Consider the following 19,943-nt stretch of genomic DNA (forward strand, 5'->3'; position numbering starts at 1 on the left):
TCCCCTTCCTCTCGGTTTTTTCCGCACTAGGATTACATTTCTCCGTCCGTTTAAATTTGCTACATGACGTATATGGAAGCAAGAGTTTTTTCACAGTTTGTTTTGTGTAGGAAATTTAAATGGATAAGGGAATAAACTTTATTTTAATTATATATTTTGTCGGTGCATTTGATTAGTGTATATCTAAGTTGATGGTTGAAGTCCTAGGATATGTTATATACTCTAATAAAAGCTAGAGGCCCAGTAGAGGAAAGAGGCGGGCAGGAGGGGTGGGTGCTGTTGGGCTCAGCTAGGCAGGGGAGGCTGTTGGGCTTAGAGCTGCTGTTGAGCTCAGCGAAGGATCAGGCCCAGAGGATGGTATAGGCTGGGGAAAGATTGAAAAAAATAAGATAAATAAACAATTTAATTCCGAATATAAGATTCGGGAAAGCTTATGTCCCAAAATAAGCTTCCGTACATCCAAGCCTAGCCTCGGGTAAGTCGCTGTTAGTAACAGCGAATGACGAGAAAAAAAAAATGAAAATGCCCTAAGTCGCTATTAGTAACAACGACTTAAAAAAAATTTTTTTTTTTTTTTTTTAATTTTTAATAGTAGTGAACGTGGGAGTTGGGGTACAATTGAGGTACAATTCTCATACAACAGCAGCAGTAGAAAGAAGAGAAAAACTGAAAAGAAAAAGGAGGTAGAAAAACTGAAAAAGAAGAAGAAGAAACCATTGATGGGATTGAGAATTAAGAGGTGTAGAAGGATCTTGAAGACGAGCAAGAAGAGGATGAGGTACAAATCGGATTTGGATTTGATTTGAATTTCTGGGTTTGTTGGAATGAATTCTTGTTGAAGGAAGGAAGAACTGATGAAGGAAGGGATTGTGAGATCTGAGACTGGAAATGAAGGAAAGGAAGAAGAAGGTAATCTTTGTTTAAAAAAAAAAAAAAAAAAATTTTTTTTTTTAAGTCGCTGTTAGTAACAGCGACTTAAGGAATTGACTGGTCAACTCCTTAAGTCGCTGTTACTAACAGCGACTTTCAACTTTTTAATTTTTTTTTTCCCCTTATTCGCTGTTAGTAACAGCGACTTACCCGAGGCTAGGCTTGGACGTACGGAAGCTTATTTTGGGACATAAGTTTTCCCAAATCTTATATTTGGAATTAAATTGTTTATTTATCTTATTTTTTTCAATCTTTCTAGGCTGGGTAGGGTAGGCTGTTGGGCTTAGAAGTGAGGCAGGCCCAGTTTGGGGCAAAGGTTGGGTAGAGGAGGAGGATTTGAAAAAAATAAGACATTTTAACAACTTATGTCCCAAAATAAGATCCGTGAAAACTTATTTCTCAAAATAAGCGTCCGTACATCCAAACCACTGGTTTTGATAAGTCGCTGTTAGTAACAGTGAAAGAGGAAAAAAAAAAAAAAGAAAAATAAAAACCCCAAAATCGCTGTTAGTAACAGCAACTTAAATTTTTTTTTTTTTTTTTTTTTTTTTTTTTTTTTTTTTTTTTTAAGTCGCTGTTAGTAACAGCGACTTAATGTTTTTTAAGTTTTCAGTTCTCAGTTACTTCCTCATTCCAACCTACGAGATTAAGAAGTTATCAGTTAACCTTAAAGTCGCTGTTACTAACAGCGACTTTGGGGTTTTAATTTTTTTTTTCCTCATTCGCTGTTACTAACAGCGACTTTTTTTCTTTTTTTTTTTCCTCTTTCGTTTTACTAACAGCGACTTATCCCAAGGCTAGGCTTGGATGTACGGACGCTTATTTTGGGAAATAAGTTTTCACGAACCTTATTTTTGGAATAAAGTTGTTTATTTATCTTACTTTTTTCAAATTTTCGGTAGAGGAGTGTGTTTGGGCTGTTTTGAGCAAGCGAATGGGAATATTATCATCTAAAAATTGGTAGTTGCGGGGAGACGGTGAAGGAGATTGAGAAAAAGGGAAAATGGCTTCATCAAATAGAACATGTCGAGAGATAATTATTTTGCGAGATGAGAGATCATAGCACTTGTAACCTCTATGAGAAGACGGGTATCCTAAAAAGACACATGAAGCGGAACGTGGGAGGAGTTTGCGGATAGTAGTAGAGGGAAAGAGAAGAAAATATAAACATCCAAAAACCCGTAGATGAGAATATGTAGGAGACTTACGATAAAGAAAGTGAGTGGGAGTGAGATTGACAAGAAGTTTAGAAGGGAGAATATTAAGGAGATAAGTAGCCGTGTTTAAGGCGTGAGGCCAAAAAGACGGAGGAAGGGAAGCATGACACAAAAGAGTACGAATTATGTTATTGATGAAGCGGATTTTGCGTTCGAATTTGCCATTTTGAGAAGATATGTAAGGACAAGAAAAATGAAGAGTAATGCCGAACTAGTACAAAATTGATGAAACATATTATTGTCAAATTCACCCTGTTATCACATTGGAAAGATTTTATATTAAGCTCAAATTGGGTATTAACAAAAGTATTGAAATTTACAAACACATCATAAACTTGAGATTTGCAAAATAAAGGAAAAGTCCACAAAAATTTAGTATAATTATCAAGAAAAAGAACGTAATATTTATATCCTGATGGACTAGAAATAGGAGATGTCCACAAATCAATATGAACAATATCAAAAGGCTTAGAACTCATAGACATAAAATTAACAAAAGGTAATTGAATGTGTTTCCCTAAAGGACAAGAATGACAAACAAAATGAAGATCTTTATTACATTGAATTAAACGAGAAGAATACAAGGAATTTAAAACCGCATTGCCCGGAGGTCCTAAACGGGAATGCCAAATACTAGAAGAAAAAACGAAAAAAGCCGATGATGTGGAGGACGGAGGAGAAGCTCCATGTGTAGATGGGAAAGGATAAAGATCACCCGTGCTATTAGATCTCAGAACGATGCTCCCCGAGGCCAAATCCTTTACAGAAAAGCCAAAAGGATCAAATTCAACGGAAATCATATTATCATGAGTGAATTTACGAACAGAAATAAGTTTTTAATAAGTTTAGGTGCATGTAAGACATTTTTTAGGGTAAGGGATTTTTGGGAGGAAGGAAAAGAAATATGCCCCTGACCAAGAACTAGAATTAAATTACGATTACCGACAACAATAGCATTATTGAATTGATGCTTTAAATGAAAATAAAGAAGTAAAGTACCTTGAGATCGAGTCATGTGGGATGTGGCACCGGTATCCATATAAAATTGCTCATCCGGAGTAGACAAAGAGAGAGTGCTCATGACATGATCGATGTCCGTAGGAATATAATACATAGAAGCACTAGTCCCGGTGTGATAACTTTGTGCCGGTCGCGGACCAAGAAGACCAGCAGAAGGTGCATTGCTTTGAGAAGAAGGAGCCCAAGGTGTAGTGGGAAAGGGAGCAACAGGCTGGGCCCAATTCTGTCCGGCCCAGTAAGGCCAAGAAGGGGAAGAATAAGGAATTTTTGAAATACTTAAGCAAAAAAAAAATAATAATTAAATAAACTAAGTTCTAAACTTATTCCAAAAGTAAGCGTGAAATTCTCAAACCTGAGGTTTGGGTCTGTTCGCAGTTACTAACTGCGAACAGGTCAAAAAAGACAAAAATAACTGTTCCCACTTAGTAACTGGGAACAGCTATTTTGTCCTGTTGCTGCTCGCAGTTGCTAACTGCGAACAAGTCAAATAGCTGTGCGCAATTAGTAAGTGCGAACAATTATTTTGTCTTCTTTGACCTGTTCGCAATTAGTAACTGCGAACAGCCCCAAACTTTAGGTTTGAGAATTTCACGCTTATTTTTGGAATAAGTTTAAAACTTAGTTTATTTAATTATTTTTTTTTTTTGCTTAAGTATTTCAAAATTTCAAGAATAAGAAGGAAAGAAGGGTGGGCCAAAAGGGGTTCTGTTGGGCCGAGAATGAAAAGGAAAAATGGGCCTGGAATGTGGCTGCCAGTGGCCAGAAGAATTGGTGGAGCCAGGGTAGCTGCCACAGTGGGTCCGGCCACCACGACCAGAGTGACGGTGGCCACCACGGTGGTGGGGAGGGTCGTGGTTGTTAAAATGAGCGAAATTTTCTGAAAAAGAAGCTTTATTTGTGGTAATAAGGGTCGAATCTTGAGCGGGAGAACAAAGAGTATCAAAAGAGGGAATGAGATTCATATGTTGAACCAAAGACCGAAAAGTTTTGTATTCCAAAGTCAAGCCATGAAGAACTTGGAGAGCCAATCGATTATCGGAGATGGAAGTGCCAAGATTAGTAAGAGAAATAGCAATAGTTTCAAGTTCATTGCAATAAGATTTCACATTGGGAAAATTGGATAGAGAAATGTCATTAAATTAAGACTCAAGATGAAGAATTCGAGAGGTCTTATTATTTTGAAAATTTTTCTCAAGACGATTCCAGGCATCAAAGGCACAATCATCGGGAGGAACTATGGATTGAAGGAGAGATGGACTAATAGAGCCATAAATCCATGTACGAACAATGTCATCAAGACGTTGCCATTCGGAATCTTTAGAAACTAATGCTTTAGAGGAGTCATCGGGAAGAATGTGAGAATCCACAAGGTGAGCTCTACAATGAAGCTTGAATAAAGTAACTCAAGTATGAAAATTGGAACCATCTTCGTCAAGTTGGATAGGTACGCTTGTTTTAATGTTAGTAACCGAAGTGGTGGGATGAATTTTTGTGGGAGAGGCCATGGAGAGGGCAACAAAGAGAGGTGGCGGTAGAAATTGGTAGCGGAAAGGGTGGTATGGGCGGCACACTTGGGGAGTAAGGAAGAGATAAGAAGTAAGAAAAGAGGGAAGCAGGAAACCTAGGCAAATGATACCATGAAAGAATAATTTGGCTTTAATGATGATTTCTCATCAGGAGTAATGATATATATACAATATTACAAACTATACTTTAGGAAACTAAATATTTACCTAATATTCTACACAATCATATTGATTATACAAAATATTCTAGTAATCAAAAGATATTATTCTAACATTATCGAACGATACGTCTTATATTAAGTTAAATAACTTATCTCATACATATCATAAACCTTGTCACATAAATTTTCTAGCTATTAAATTTTCATTGACCTTTTCTACTATTTATTTCCAACAAGACAATAATCAAATGGGTGTGAAATGTAATAAAAGAAATGATAAAGAGACGTGTTCATAACATGACAAATTCTTTGTGTGCTCATTTTCAATTCTGATTAGGAATGTGAAATGTAAAAAGAAATGAGTAAGTTGTTAACAAATTGAAAACCAAATTGAATTAATAATTTGATTTCTGTAATTTCAAATTGTTTAGTTTTAATTAAAATTTTTTCCTTTTTGGTTTTAATTTAATTTTAATAGAAAACCAAAAAATTGAACTAAACTAATTAATAGCTTATTAGAACTTCTAATTTGGTTTAATTTGCATTGTATGCTTTAAACATTAACAAAAACATTTAGTTAATTAAAAGAAGTAGATAATCTTGTAATAATAAAATAATTATAAAACATGTACAGATAACTTAAATAAAAATAAGAATTATGGGTTAATCTACTAATTGAAAGCTTTTTTATTCACCATTATGACATGTTTTCAACTCTCACTAATCACTACGTATAGAAAATATTAATTTAAACCTCCCCTTTGGCCCTTTGCTTATAAGTATTTCTAGACAATCCCAAATCAAATAATAAACTTAACTAAAAATTATATTTTTCAAAAAATTAGTAATGATTTATTTTAAAAAGAATAATATTATTCTAAAATATTTAAGGAAATATATTTTTTAGTTGAAAATATATTTATTATTGATTGGAGAAATATTTTATTTTATTCTAACTTAGTCACATATGGTTGGTTATTCTAGCTTATAATTTTTGTCATCATATGCAAACTTTTCTATCAAATTTAAAAGTATTTTCTAGGAGAATTAGCCAAGGAAAGAATTAATTATAACTCTAAAAAAATACTTGTGTCCAATAAAATAATCACCATCAGTATAAAAACTATCAAATTCTAAATATTGAAGTTTTAAATTGGTGGTATAATTCTTCTCTTATCTCCTTATTACTTATTTCTGCCTTATGATACCCCACATCTGATTAAAATAAAAGTGTTTATTAAATAGCCTATGAAATATGAGGATCATTATCATCATACTCGGTATATCACACTCATAGGAACTATGATCAAGATTTAGGGAGAGAAGAAAGATAACAACTCATATCTATAAAAGAGAATGCACCAAAAAATCCCTCAGGTCAAGAAAGATCCTCAAGGAGTCCTACAACAATAATGACTATATATTGTCTTAAACCTATAAAATATGCACAAATCCTTAAATGAGACAATCTCATTGTGAAATCATATCTATTGCCCCGACCCATATACATTTAATGTTTCAAAAGATGAAAAATTGAAACAAATAAGCAAAAAATATATGAAAAATTCACATTATAGCCAACTTTTGAAACTATTTTTCAATATAGTAGTTTTTTTCCAAACTTGAGGTTAGACATATTCGCACTTAATAACAAGGAATAAATGCTGAGGGTTCAAAAAAGCCAAAGGGTCTGTTCGCTGTTACTAACAACGAACAAAGCTAAAACCTGGTCAAAAATGAGGAAGAAAGAGGGAGTTGATGAATTTAGCTCGAGTCTGTTTGCTGCAAGGACTGAAGGTAAAAAATAGTCAAAATCTTTCTTTGTTGTTAGTACAACGAACAAACTCTTTGACTTTTTTTGACCTATGGTCTTTGTTCGCTGTTATTAACAGCGAACAAACCCAAGTCACAAGTTTGAGAAAAATCTGCTTATCTTGGAAAATATTTCGAAACTTAGGTTATTAAGTGAATTTTTTATATTTTTTTACTTATTTGTTTCAAATTTTCTCAAAAGATCAAGACAAATATGGCCTAGCCCAATATTTAGTTTTTAAAAGCTGAAAAAAAAAAACTATTTTTCATTCACTCAATTAAAGTTTTTTAAAAAGACATTAAATGAATAGCTTGTATGGACCCGTCTCATTACGAGACTGTCTCATACAAAACGTGCTAAAAGATCAATTACATAAATGAGCTATTTATATGGTCCTTGGTAAGAAGTTTTCATTAAAAACAAAGCTGGTTTTGTTAATTTTCAGCAATTTGAATTTGAAAAAAATATTGAAAAATTAAAAAAAAAAATAAAAAAAAAGTCCCCACTCCCTCCACCCCCACCACACTTGCTACTTGCTAGTCTCCCAGTCCACTTTTTTAGTTTATTAAGCAGTTTTTATTTTTTTAATTATTTTTTAGACTTCTTCATCAAATCATCATCAATCCATTCCTCCTCCTTCTCTCACTCTCTCTTTCTCTCCTTCCTTTTTCCTTTTTCTCCTTCATCTTCTACTTCTATTAATTTACTCAAGAACACCTCAAATCTCTTGCTTAATCACTCTTCAAATTTCTTCTCAGAGATCTTTCCCAGATCTGTAAATCCCCTTCATTAATCCCCTTTTTTCTTTATCTTCAGGTATACTCACTCTCTCTTACTCCTTTTTACTCTTTTTTACTCTTTTCATCATTTCAATTCCATGATTTTTAAACTTTTTTTGGTTTTTTCAATCTTGAATTTTGTAACTAATTAAGCTTATTTCTGGGTATTTACTATTTTTTTCAATGATCTTGAATCACTGCATGTCAACTGTTAATTTTTGTTTTTTTTTTACTCTTTTTATTAATTTTTCTTTGATGGGTTTTTTCGATTCTTTTACAATTTGTTTTTATCTTTTTGATTTTCAGTCTGATTTTTTTAAAATTTTTGATCAACCCCAAAAAGGTTCATGCTCCTTGTGATTGTTTTTTTTGGATTACTTTTACTTGATTAGAATTTTGGATTACTTTTTGTTAATTAGGATTATGGGTTACTTTCTTTTAATTAGAGTTTTTGTGTAGGATCTCTTGAACTTATTCCCAAATGGGCATATTTCGTTTGGATTTATTGATTAGTGTTTAACTTTCTCTATCCATTAAATCGAAAAAGAATTGATATATTAATTGATTTAATTTATTGTTTATGAATTTGGGTATGATTCAGTTTTACTAATTTTAGAGGGTTTTGTTTGTTATTTAACATTATTTGCATTGCGTTTGTTATTTATAGTGAATACATAATTATTTGCGTCTTGTTTAGTATTTAATGCTAATATATTTATTTTCAGTTGAAACTTAAACTAGGTTTTAGATTGAAATGTTGTGTACCTAACAAACACATGAATGAAAATAATCTTTTTTTTTTTTTTTCCTTCACTTGCTCTCTTACATTAGCTCTTGAATTTTGTGGGGTGATAGCTCATTGCCTTGTGTAGAGATTGTTGCTTGATTTGGTCTTATAAGAAGTTTTTGGCGAGGGAATTTGTTATATAGATAAAGGGATATCATGTGTCATGTTAGAAAAATAAACCACATCCCGCATCGATCGAACAATTAGAGAGGTTGACTAACATATAAGTTGATCAGCTACTCCTTCTATTACCATTTGATTTTAGGATGGAACCTCATCGAGTTTGTATGTACTCAACTTTATAGAAGTCCAAATTCAAATTTATCATGTCAAACAGCTTACAGATTGGGTTATGGAAGATTTTATTAGATGGAGTATTGCACAGGTTTAATAAGATTTTAGGCTTCCATTTGGAGATTTTTACATTGTATAAGCCAAGATTTAGATGAGGGGCGGAAAATTTTCATATCAACACCACATAATGAGTTTTACTAGAGGGGTTGAAATTTTCCAAGAGTTTACGGTATTAGAGTAGTTATGTCATGTAGATAACAAGACTAAAAGTATTGTGAATCTAAGATAGGGTTAAAATAATTCAATAGGCAAATGCCCCATACATACTACAATTTCATTGATTTCTGAGGAGTGAGGATGGGCAGTGGCTTCGCTCTTTAATAGCTTTGCCACCTTTTGATAGCTAAAAGTAATGGCTTGTTTGTTTTTGAGAAACTAGATCATTTAGATCCTTGAATTTCACTTTTTATTTTTTTTAATTTTTATTTTTATTTTTTTATTTTTTTTTGTTGGTGGAATAGTTTAATCTACTGTTGAATTGACTTAGTGACATGATTGCATCAGGAAGTAAGAAGTTGCATAATCAGACTTTGAAGGGTCTGGGACTTGAACTGTAAATAGTTCTGGTGTCCAGATGAGAAGAACTGATGTTATTGGCAGTCGAAGGAGGAGGGTTTTTCTCTTCGTCAGCAACCGGGTATAGCAAGGGTCTGACCCTTTTACTTCTGGGTCAGAGGAGTGATGAGAAGCACATGAGAGTAGCTCCTTGGAATCAATACCAGTTGGTGGACCAGGAAACTGAAAGTGACCTCCAGCTGGCTTCTGGAAAGAACAGACTTTCCCGCGGGTGCGCTACCTTTGTGTGCTTTGGTCGCGCTTCCGCAGGACTTGATGGACAGTCACCACTTAAAGTAGGTCCCACACAACCTCAAGTTATCTTGCCAAGTGGTACTGTAAACGAGAGTGAAAAGGAACACAGCACTGTTGATAACAATGATAACAATGTTGGAAATATCATGCTCAAAAGTAGCCTGAAGAAGCCATCAAATAATACTTCACAAACTACAAAAAGCAGTGATGAGCAGCAGCCCCTGTCTGAAGAGAGTACTGATCTTCCTGGACACACAGAAAGGAGAAAAGTGCAGTGGACAGATGCATGTGGGAAAGAGCTTGCCGAGATCAGAGAATTTGAGCTCAGGTATATGTTCATACACAATTATTTTAGTATTGATTTAGTACTATTGTGTGGAAACGCTGACAGTAGATGGTTTGCGTTCTTGTTAATTTGCTCCTTTGTGCTCTTACTAATTTTAGCTTTACCCAGACTAAGGAATATTGGCTTGGCAGCTGTATAGGCCGAAATTAACGGTGCTTAAATTTATAGTTCTGTTAGGGATGAGTTTCATAAAGTTTTGTTCTGAACTAGTTTACCACATATAGCTAATTTCATTTAGAAGACAATGCTAGCCCCTGTTTATCTCTGTGTCTATGCGGTAATATTTCACTTTTTTTACTGGAAAGCGGTTGTATTTTCTAATCAACAACTATAAAATCATGAAGCTTTGCCCTGTTCTCCAATATTAACTTTTACTCATCTGTCTCATTAGAATTGAGTAAAAGAGAAAGTGAGGTTTTTAAGAAAAAAGTAGATAATGGTGATAAATAAAGAGAGAAAATGATTTGTGCGGATGAAATTAAAAGTGAGTTAAATGTATGGATGGGATTAAAATAAAGTGGTGGGTTATTGTTAAAAAATAGAAATGTTGCAAATTAAGTGGGACGGACCAAAATGGAAAATGATGCAAATTGAGTGGGACGGAGGTAGTATTCATTAACGACTTGTATGCTAACCTTTTTTGACTGACTTAAAGATAGTCTCATGGTTAACCGTAAACAGAATACATGTGCCCAATTAGAATAGCTCCTTTAGGATCTTTAGGCTGCCTACAAGGCTGTGCTCACGGTTAACCTTACACTGAATCCTTGTTTCCCTACGAGCAATACGGCACCAGGACTTCAGTTTTCTCCTTTTCTATCAGAAAGATGTCCCTTCCTGCCAGCACCCTTTAACGTATTAGTTTTCTCAGATCCTGAATCCTGATTCTGTTGAGCTTTGTGAAATTGACAAATCAAGCTATGGTAGGTGCATAGGTTGTCAATCACCCAAGAAATCCCCCGCATATATGGCCTAGCTATGATCTGATTCTGTGAACAACAAATGACTTGTTGAAACTTGAAACCATAAGATAGAGATGGGAACTTCATTGGCATAAAATTTAGATTATTTCTGTTAATTAATTGTACCCTTGATATTTACATTGGCATCAATTTGATAACATCTTTATGTGAAGCATACATTGAGGAATACTAATTGTTTTGTGCGCATATTCTTTAACATCAATTTATTTTTGGTGGGTTGGTAGAAGTTTTTTTGCCCCTGTTTCTGATGTTGTCTGGCTTATTACCATATAGCTGTACATCTTCACCTATATTATCTTATTGTTGGTAAAAGACAGCCTTACAAACCTTGCATAAGTCCATAAGTTAAACCTTGCATGATATCAAACCTTGCATAAGGACAACTAAAAGAGATGCATACCTAATATGAAAATTAAAATGAATCAACCAAACAGTTACAAAATGAGCAACCCTAATTCAGATCTGATTAATAACAACAAAATTATGGCCTGACACAAGAAATTGTACTGAATTAATAAACAATGATGAGAATTCGAATGTAGTAATACATAGATAGAAGCATATATATTGTGTAATTTGTGATACGAATGGAAAAGGGAGAGGAGGAACAAACCTTAAGAGGAGACTTTGCGAGAAACCCTAATTTGGCAGAAGCACACAACAGAGAAATTGGACGAGAAGAATAATCCCTTGATTTTTTTCCTTGTAATTCAAGTTAGACAATCTTATGGTAGTATACTCAAAGCTGTTTCAGATAATTAAGTTAGGTATTCAACATTTAAAGGAGTGACCATTTCTCTTTGGACTGTTTACAATTACTGTGATTGGGGTATGTGAGGACAAGTACTCAAGAGGGAGTGGGGCAGGGAGAGAAAGAAATACTAACAAGGTAACGAGACAGACCGTTGTAGAAACACTATATCATAAGAGGAATTAAGTGCCACTATAAGCATCAATATGCAATGCCAAAGATGGAAAGTATGTGGATTCAAAAAGGAGGGTGCACGAATAAAAGTTGAGGATCAATCTTAAATTAGTAAACATTTGCTTGAGTAAATACTTTTCCAGCTATTTGACTAGCATAAGTGTATCAAATATAGGATAATTTGATGGAATTTCTAAGCTATGAGCCATCTAATCATTGGAGTAGTTGTAGTTGACTCTCCTAAACGGATACGACATATCTAGCCCATCTTTATTGAGAATATCCTATCCATCTAATCTCAAAGACTTGGTCACTGCTTGCATTGACATAATGATGATATTTTCGTTTCCATTTGAAATATCCTTAAAATTGAAGTGTTTCGTCCTAACTCCCTATTCCGTACATCATGTGTAAAAGCCAAAGAAAATAGGTGACAGTCTGAAATATATTTTTGGAGTTTCCCCTTCGCCTTTCATTATCTGTTTAGATAGTGCAACAACATTCCACAGCACTACATCCCATTACCCCAATGTCACTACGTGGCTTACCCTACAAACCTACTACACTAGAGTCAACCTTACTCATGTAATAACACCACTTGGTATGTAATGGGGATATCAAATCACCAGGAAGTACACCTAGATGACCTCCATTGTAGACTACACGCACTGCTGTGTTTGAATTATTTAAATTAGATGGTAATGTAAGGGGTGATGCTGATTGTTTGTTTTGCTCGGGTCACATCTGTCTTTTTTAAAGTAGGATTTTCAAGACTTGGTTTGTTTATTATTCTGTTAACAAGTTTTTTGGTTAGAATTTCCGACTGTCCAATGGTACAGTAATGCAGTGATAGTACTTTTGGAATGTGCTTTGCGCTGTTCATCCATTTCATCGCCATGCTGATTGTCTTACGATCTATTTCTAAAATGTGTTTTTCCATTGCGTGCTGCTAACATACTTACTGATTGAAATTTCAGTGAACATGGCGATTCAGACGATGAATTTGTCAACGGAAATGGGAAGGCTTGTTCTTGTAGGATTATGTAATTGGGGCTTGTGAATTCACTTGATTGTTTTCGAACTCTTGATGGTGGAGTAAAAGGGTAATTAGATTGAGCCATTTATCGTGATTTAGATTGGGGCGTTTAGCAGCAGTGAAATCAGAAGATAGCGAGTGGTGTTGCCCATTTTTTCGAGATTTCGTGTGTTGATTATCTGCTAAAATCCAGAGCATCAGGATTCCTCTACTGTTAATATCTTGTCAATTTTGTTTTATTGAGTGGACAATCAGATTGGTTTTTCTTAAAAATTCATCCCTAAATTCATTCTTTTCCGAACTCGAAATTTTCTTCCCCATCCCATCCCATCCCATCCCATCCCAATAGTTTTAGCAGATGATATTATCTTTAGTTTTCATGACTGTTTGTGTATTTGCTGCTCTTATGATAATATTGTTGCATTCAATATCATTTACGCTTCTTGAAGTTTCCACACTATTGCTTTAGGAAGCTGCTTGTAATCAACACCGGTGAATTCAGAATGTTAGTATAGGCTTGGCCGAAGACTCACTTCCGTAGATGTGATAAACTAAATGGAATATGTAGATTTGCTGAACTAATTTGACTGTCATTTTTCTTTGTTACTCTCTTTGCCTCACTTTTTTTATTCTATCCCATTAATTTTCTCTTTTTTTTATACGTTTAATTTACTTTTTCATCTCATTTACGTATTTTTTTTTGGACTTCTCCACAATATAGCAATTTACTCATTTTTTTTAGTTTTCTCGCCAAATGTTTATAAAATAAATTTGGTGAATCATAACATATAGTATAGACTTAGTATATTACACAATTGATCTAGAGCATTTATTGTTCTATAATGAGATTTAAGTTTTTGGTCTTGTTTGCTAATGTCAAATGTTTAAAATGTAGATTAAACATGTTTGAAATGACAATTAAGTTATTTAAAAAATTTAATATTTCAACACGATTAGTGAACACTTTTTTAGATTATAAGATAGGTATAGGTCGAAGAAAGTAGATAATTAGGTGAGATTCGACCCAATTACCTTAATTGGAAAAAGTATTATTTACTTCTTTTAAAATAAGTTTTAATGCTCGATAAACACTCTTAAATAACCATCGCCATATCAAAATTTGATTTACTTGAATCTCAATAAATCAAGTATATAATTTTAAAAAAAAAATGTAATGTTGCAAAACCCTAATAAAGTAATAAACCTTATCTCTTAAAAAATTAAAATCCAATACAAATTGAAAGAAATGTGTGTGTGATTTATAAATAGCCTTGTGGAACAAAAATCAGCCTCAAACTCCATAAGCGCGTGTATTTCACAACTCATACTTTAACCACCATTATCCATTCCCATTTTCGAAATCAAAATCTCCCAATAAATGAAAGCCACATATGAATTACACATTGACAAAATTCCCTCGATTCTGATTAATCCAATTTCTCAATCCCTAAATTTCCTCCATTGTTGTTCCTTCAAGAATTGGGGATGTCAGTAGCAACATCAATCCCATGTATAAGACTTCCTTCTACAACTTCTTCTTCTTCTTCTACCTGTTCGTCTACTTCTTTTAGGTTATCTTATCATGGTGTTGGTAAACCTACTAGAACTTTGTATTTTACTGTAAAGAGTTCTCAGACCGAGGGACCCATTCGAAGACCCGCTATGGCTCCTCCTCCTCAGCCGTCTCCTCCGTCTCCTACACCGCCGTCTCCTCCGTCTCCTGCACCGCCGTCTAAGCTTCCGGTTGCGGCTGTAAAGATGGTGGAGGAGGATAAGAATGTTGTTACGTTGGAGTTTCAAAGAGCTAAGGCTAAGGAACTTCAGGAATATTTTAAACTGAAGAAACTTGAGGAAGCTGATCAAGGTCCTGCTTTTGGGTTTGTTCCTAAAAATGAGATCAATAATGGCAGGTATATTAAATTCTACATTTATATAGGAATTATAGGGTAGACCCGAAAAATATGACACTCCAACTGGACCGATTATCAAAATTCAACATTTAAAATTATTTAAATGTGAAGTTTGGTTGAAGTTTATGATTTCAAACAAGAATGATTGATTAGTGTGATTGTTAGTGTGGTTTTAAAAAAATGGAAATGAGGAAAAAGAATTTGAGCCAATACACACATGACACAACAAACAATTCAAGCAAAATACATGAACAAAAACAATTGTTTAATGGGTACCATAAGGTACTCGAGGCCGAGATCAAATGGTTTATATTACTCTATAATTCAACAATTACAATAAGTATTCACTCACAAGTCGTAACACGTACATTCTTTGTTTGCATTCTAATGGAGTCGTAGGCGTACAATCGCCAAAAACGCCGTTTGTGTTGCCCGAGCTAGTGGGTTTTTTTGCTAGAGCATCTGACTTGTTTGCCCGAGCAAGCGTCTCATGGGCATTCTGCTTGCCCGAGCATATGGCTCCACAACCTACTTTTCATTGCTTGGGTGGCCTAAACATGCCCCATGCACTTGTCCATCTTAGCTCATGATCCCTGAAGCTTCCAATTGTCCTTATGGCTCATGCGAGCCCTTGCTCGCCCATTTGAAACTTCAAGCAACTCATGAACACAAGTCATGGCATTTTTATGCATTTGGCCATTCTCCTCAACAATGGAGAATTTGGCTCTTGATTCAACATAATTTTATGGTTTTTGGAGCCTTGAGATATGACCTTAAATTATGTTTTATGTGATATTATGTCAATGGACCATCTTAACTAAAAAATAAGATGATAGTTAGGGCTTTATAATTATCTTTTATACTCTATCAATTCACATATTTCGTGCTGAAACCGATTTGCTTCTCTGCAGTAAAAGGTGATTCATGTGATGTTTTTTATTGTATATCGTTTGATGTGAGCTAGAAATATCGAAAATGAGCTAGTTTTTCTGGATAGAGTAATCACATACATACACTTCATTTCATTACCCCAATGCCATTCAGTGGCTCCTACGCTAGGATGGGGTTTGGCGTTGTCGATGTACACAATCTTACCCTTGTAAGTGATATTACAAACAATGAGTTTGTTTCCGATTGACCCTTGATAGCAAGTATTATGTGCAACCCGACATAAATAAGAAGTGCACATGTCTTATGGCTTGTAAGCCTCTCATGTGCCTATATTTCCATTCTGATTTCTATCTAATGTTTTGCTTGTATATATGTCCTTGTGAGTGCTTCGGCATTTGGTTTTGGTCATAAGCCCGGGTAAAGAGGAGGATCTGGCTTATGTAGAAGCCAATTAATGACATTAAGATATTGAAATGTTTTGATATGCGGATAATAACCTCACTCACAATCATATTTTGTATAATGTAGTTTCAATTCACGTTTTAGTTAAACTTCACAAGCAACCACTTTGTTAGTGTTATCATTCACAAAGGTAAGGTGGCGTAATCGGACCTCTAAACCCCACTTTAGGTGGGAGCCACTTAATAGCATCGAGATAATGTAATGTAATGTAATTTTCTTTAGGGTCTATGATCGAGTAAACTTCATATGATACATAAGATGAGCTTATTTGACATGGTGGTACCTTGAACACAGGTGGGCAATGTTTGGTTTTGCTGTTGGGATGTTAACAGAGTATGCAACTGGATCAGACTTTGTGGATCAAGTAAAACTCATCCTCTCCAATTTGGGGATTGTAGATTTAGAATGATCTTATAACCCCCTTTATGTTTTTTGCTTATATATTCTACTCCTACAATCTTATACATTTTATTGTGTGAATTCTGTATTCAATATCAAATATAAGAGTTTTTTTGCCCTTCTTTGTTCAATATTGTAATCATTTCACTATTTGACGACTATTGAAACTGATATATTGATTCATGTACCCAATCTCAATCTTTTAGGATTAAGGTCTGGCATTGTTGTTAAACTGTTAGTTGTCATTAACTGTTATCTACTTCTATCTACTCGGTTGCCATTACTATTACTTGCCTTCTACAAGGCATTTAAAGAGAGCGTTGTGTCACAACTCACAGCTTTCACATTGGTTTGTTGAAAAACTGAATCCAAACAAACATATAACTCTAATGCGATTAAGTGGCTTCCACCAAAATAAATAGTTAGGGGACTATAATAGAATATGGGATGCAGCAACGTAAAGTGAATAATTTTGTATTTGTAAAACGTTGAAACAACATTTCAGAGAGACATAGGGAGTAATTGTGACATCTCGAGTCTCGACCTTGTCTGAGTCGGTGTCACGTCCCTTGAAGGTTGTAGACTAACCCTATAAACAAACACAAAACTTTTTCAGTGCACTTTATTCTCACTCATGTACGCCTGAAGAACGTCCTAGGATGTCATCCATCCCAAACTAATCACACACAAAACTTTTTCGGTGCACTTAATTATGAAGATTTTAGCAAATAGAATTTCTTGATAGCAAGACACATCTTATTAACAAATATATGAATAATTCACTAACAATGTGCTAGCACTTAAGTAAAGAGACAATAAACCTTATTAAAATGTGAGGAGAGAGTCAAATACAAAATACAATTGATAGGTTAAGAGGGCATATATATATATATATATATATATATATATATATATATATATATATATATATATATATATATATATATATATGACCCTTAAGAACCCTAATGAAAATAGGACTTTAAACCCTAATTAGAATAGTACTGATACTAAGCCCATTACGAAAACCCATAATGTACTTAATTTTTATCCAAAAATAGAGAATGTGTAGAATTTGTTACAATGGATGCAATAAAAAAAACAAATAACAAACAACAAAAATACAAATTTATGGTTCAACTAACGAATTTTCATACCTTAATTAAGATCAAGCTACAAATTAGGAAATACTTGATAATTGATAAAATGGGTCCCACTCCCATCAATTAGCAAAATCACCATAAGTTGTATCACAAAACTTGTTCTTGATCCATTTGAAGCTGTTCTTAAGAGAAGATTTGAGCTTTCCTTCAATAGAAAACATGTTATATGATGCAACCCTTTTCTTCCTCTTACTATCTTGATCACCATTACCAGAAAATCCCTTATTATTTGGCCCATTGAAATTATATGCTTTTGATGATGATGATGATGATCTGTTTATCTCATGTTCTTCAAATTTTCCATAGTTGGGATATGATCTGCTCTTTTCCATATTAGTTAGTGTTTTGATCATGAAAACTCAAAATTTTATGTTGTGTTTTAATTTATATACTCCTATTATGGAATCATCAAAGTAAATCATCATCATTATACTAACGTCCCGTTTGGTAATTGATATTAAATGGTGAAAATGATAATGAAAAGTTTATATAATTTTGGTAGAAATATCTCTTGACAAGTGTAATTTAACGGTCATGTTTATTCTCCTTGAACAATCTCAATTTCTTCGCAAAATTCATTTCAATACATTATCATTTGAAAATGTGGTATTAGATGATAATGGAAATATATAAAAAAAGATTTTTTATGATCAAACTTTTATTATTATGGGAGTAACATGATACATATCATGCAAATTTACACTATAAATTATTTACATTCCTACCATTTAATATTGATCACCTACCATTTTATACTGATCACCAAATGGATGATCCGTCTCATAGAAACATTAATTAGAGTTTTGGAAGGAAAGATGAAGAAAGTAAATGACATGCTTAATCTAATAATTTTGTTATTGACATAAATAGTGTCATGCTCAAAGGGAATAATTACATAAGGTGTAAGGATACATTATTTCATATAGGTCACGCATGCAACAAGAAAAGCTAAAAAGGGTGCATAATATCCTATATGTAGCCCTTTATGGATTCTATATTTTTTCATTACTTCTCTCAATTTTTTTCATTTATGAATGGGAATTTCTCATTCATTATCTTTTAAACTTTTTTTTGTCATTTGGCCCGTTGTTATTAACACGATTGATTTTCAACTCATGTTAAATTTTTTAAAATAATTCATTGTTACAAACGAGTGACTTTTTACCACAACTTTAGATGATAAAAAGATTATTTTGGAAATTAGTTTTAAAAAGACTATTTTTTGAAGTGACCTCAAGTAAGCGCCAATTCATCGTACTTCCTCTTGTTCGATCACCTATTATTGTCACAATTAATTTTTGCATAGTTACCAATGCGTATAATCAATTCTAATATCTCTAATTTTGAATAAATAAAAATTTTAAAAAAAATATTAATAAAATTTACATTGAGACAAATTAAATAAAATTTCACTAATTATATTTTAATTTATAAATTGATAAAGAGTATAAAAAAATAAAATAATAATGATAAATAAAAGGGAGGATAATCAAAGATCTCCCGAGCAATTCATTATTGATTAAAAGAGGCCCAAAACACCAAAGTTCAAACACACGTCATAAAGCTCTTATATACACTAAACATTACGCTAACAATAAGTCTAGCTCAAAATTATTTTATACTTCATTTGTTTTGTTTTTACATTCACTATTTTTTCTCATTTGATAGTTATTTATTAATTAAATGTATAGATTAAATTAAAATAAAGTTAAAATATATACAAATTATTATATCATACGGTTTCACCACAAGATATAGATTTATATAGCTCAATTAATACAAATTATTAGCATACGAGTTTTTTGTTTCATAAGCTCGTCTCACCAAGATACGATCTTTCATAAGAGTGGCTCTAAAATATATGAATGAAATTAAATGAAAATGATATATCATTATTCATAAATAAAACTAATGCAAAATAAATAAGATAAATCAAAATAGCAATTAATATTAAATGAGCAGGATATATGGAGTAGTTATTTGATCTCATGACTCATCAAGATTGAAAGCAAAATTCACGCCAAGCATCTAAAACCTTAACTAAACATGCCTAACGTGGACTATTTTTATAAAGACTTTGATATTTCGTATGATATTACTTAGGGTTACTCGAAAGTGACGTGTTTGCAAAAGTCAATTATTTAATGACTATATTTTTCTAGAAAAATATATTTATATATTAATATAATATTATTATTCCTATCAAATTTATATGTTATATATGAAATGCCCCTATTTGGGAAATTACAATCTTTCAACACAATTTAATTTTTCTTTTATAATATGTTGCGTTGGTTGATTAGCTGAAATATTGAAAATAAAAAAATGATGGTTGAGAAAGGTAAACTTGTAATAAAAAATTGAAAAATGTGCTACAAATTGAAATGAGTGATTGCGTATAAGAAGTAGGTATCGTTATTGAATATGATTT

At 33.1% G+C, this 19,943-nt stretch overlaps 2 protein-coding genes across 2 annotated transcripts; both read left to right on the top strand.

Moving 5' to 3' along the window:
* The first annotated feature begins 7,267 nt into the window (after positions 1-7,267).
* On the top strand, positions 7,268-13,120 carry LOC130810105 (uncharacterized). The gene is made up of 3 exons (XM_057676054.1): positions 7,268-7,483; positions 9,092-9,725; positions 12,629-13,120. The coding sequence occupies exons 2-3, from the start codon at positions 9,175-9,177 to the stop codon at positions 12,696-12,698; spliced, it is 621 nt and encodes a 206-aa protein (XP_057532037.1). The 5' UTR covers positions 7,268-7,483; positions 9,092-9,174; the 3' UTR covers positions 12,699-13,120.
* Positions 13,121-13,935: 815 nt separating this feature from the next.
* LOC130810106 (light-harvesting complex-like protein OHP2, chloroplastic) lies at positions 13,936-16,557 on the top strand. Its single transcript, XM_057676055.1, has 2 exons — positions 13,936-14,597; positions 16,245-16,557. The coding sequence occupies exons 1-2, from the start codon at positions 14,173-14,175 to the stop codon at positions 16,357-16,359; spliced, it is 540 nt and encodes a 179-aa protein (XP_057532038.1). The 5' UTR covers positions 13,936-14,172; the 3' UTR covers positions 16,360-16,557.
* Positions 16,558-19,943: the final 3,386 nt, after the last annotated feature.

Source organism: Amaranthus tricolor, chromosome 4 (genome assembly GCF_026212465.1).
Source record: "Amaranthus tricolor cultivar Red isolate AtriRed21 chromosome 4, ASM2621246v1, whole genome shotgun sequence".
Taxonomy (NCBI): domain Eukaryota; kingdom Viridiplantae; phylum Streptophyta; class Magnoliopsida; order Caryophyllales; family Amaranthaceae; genus Amaranthus; species Amaranthus tricolor.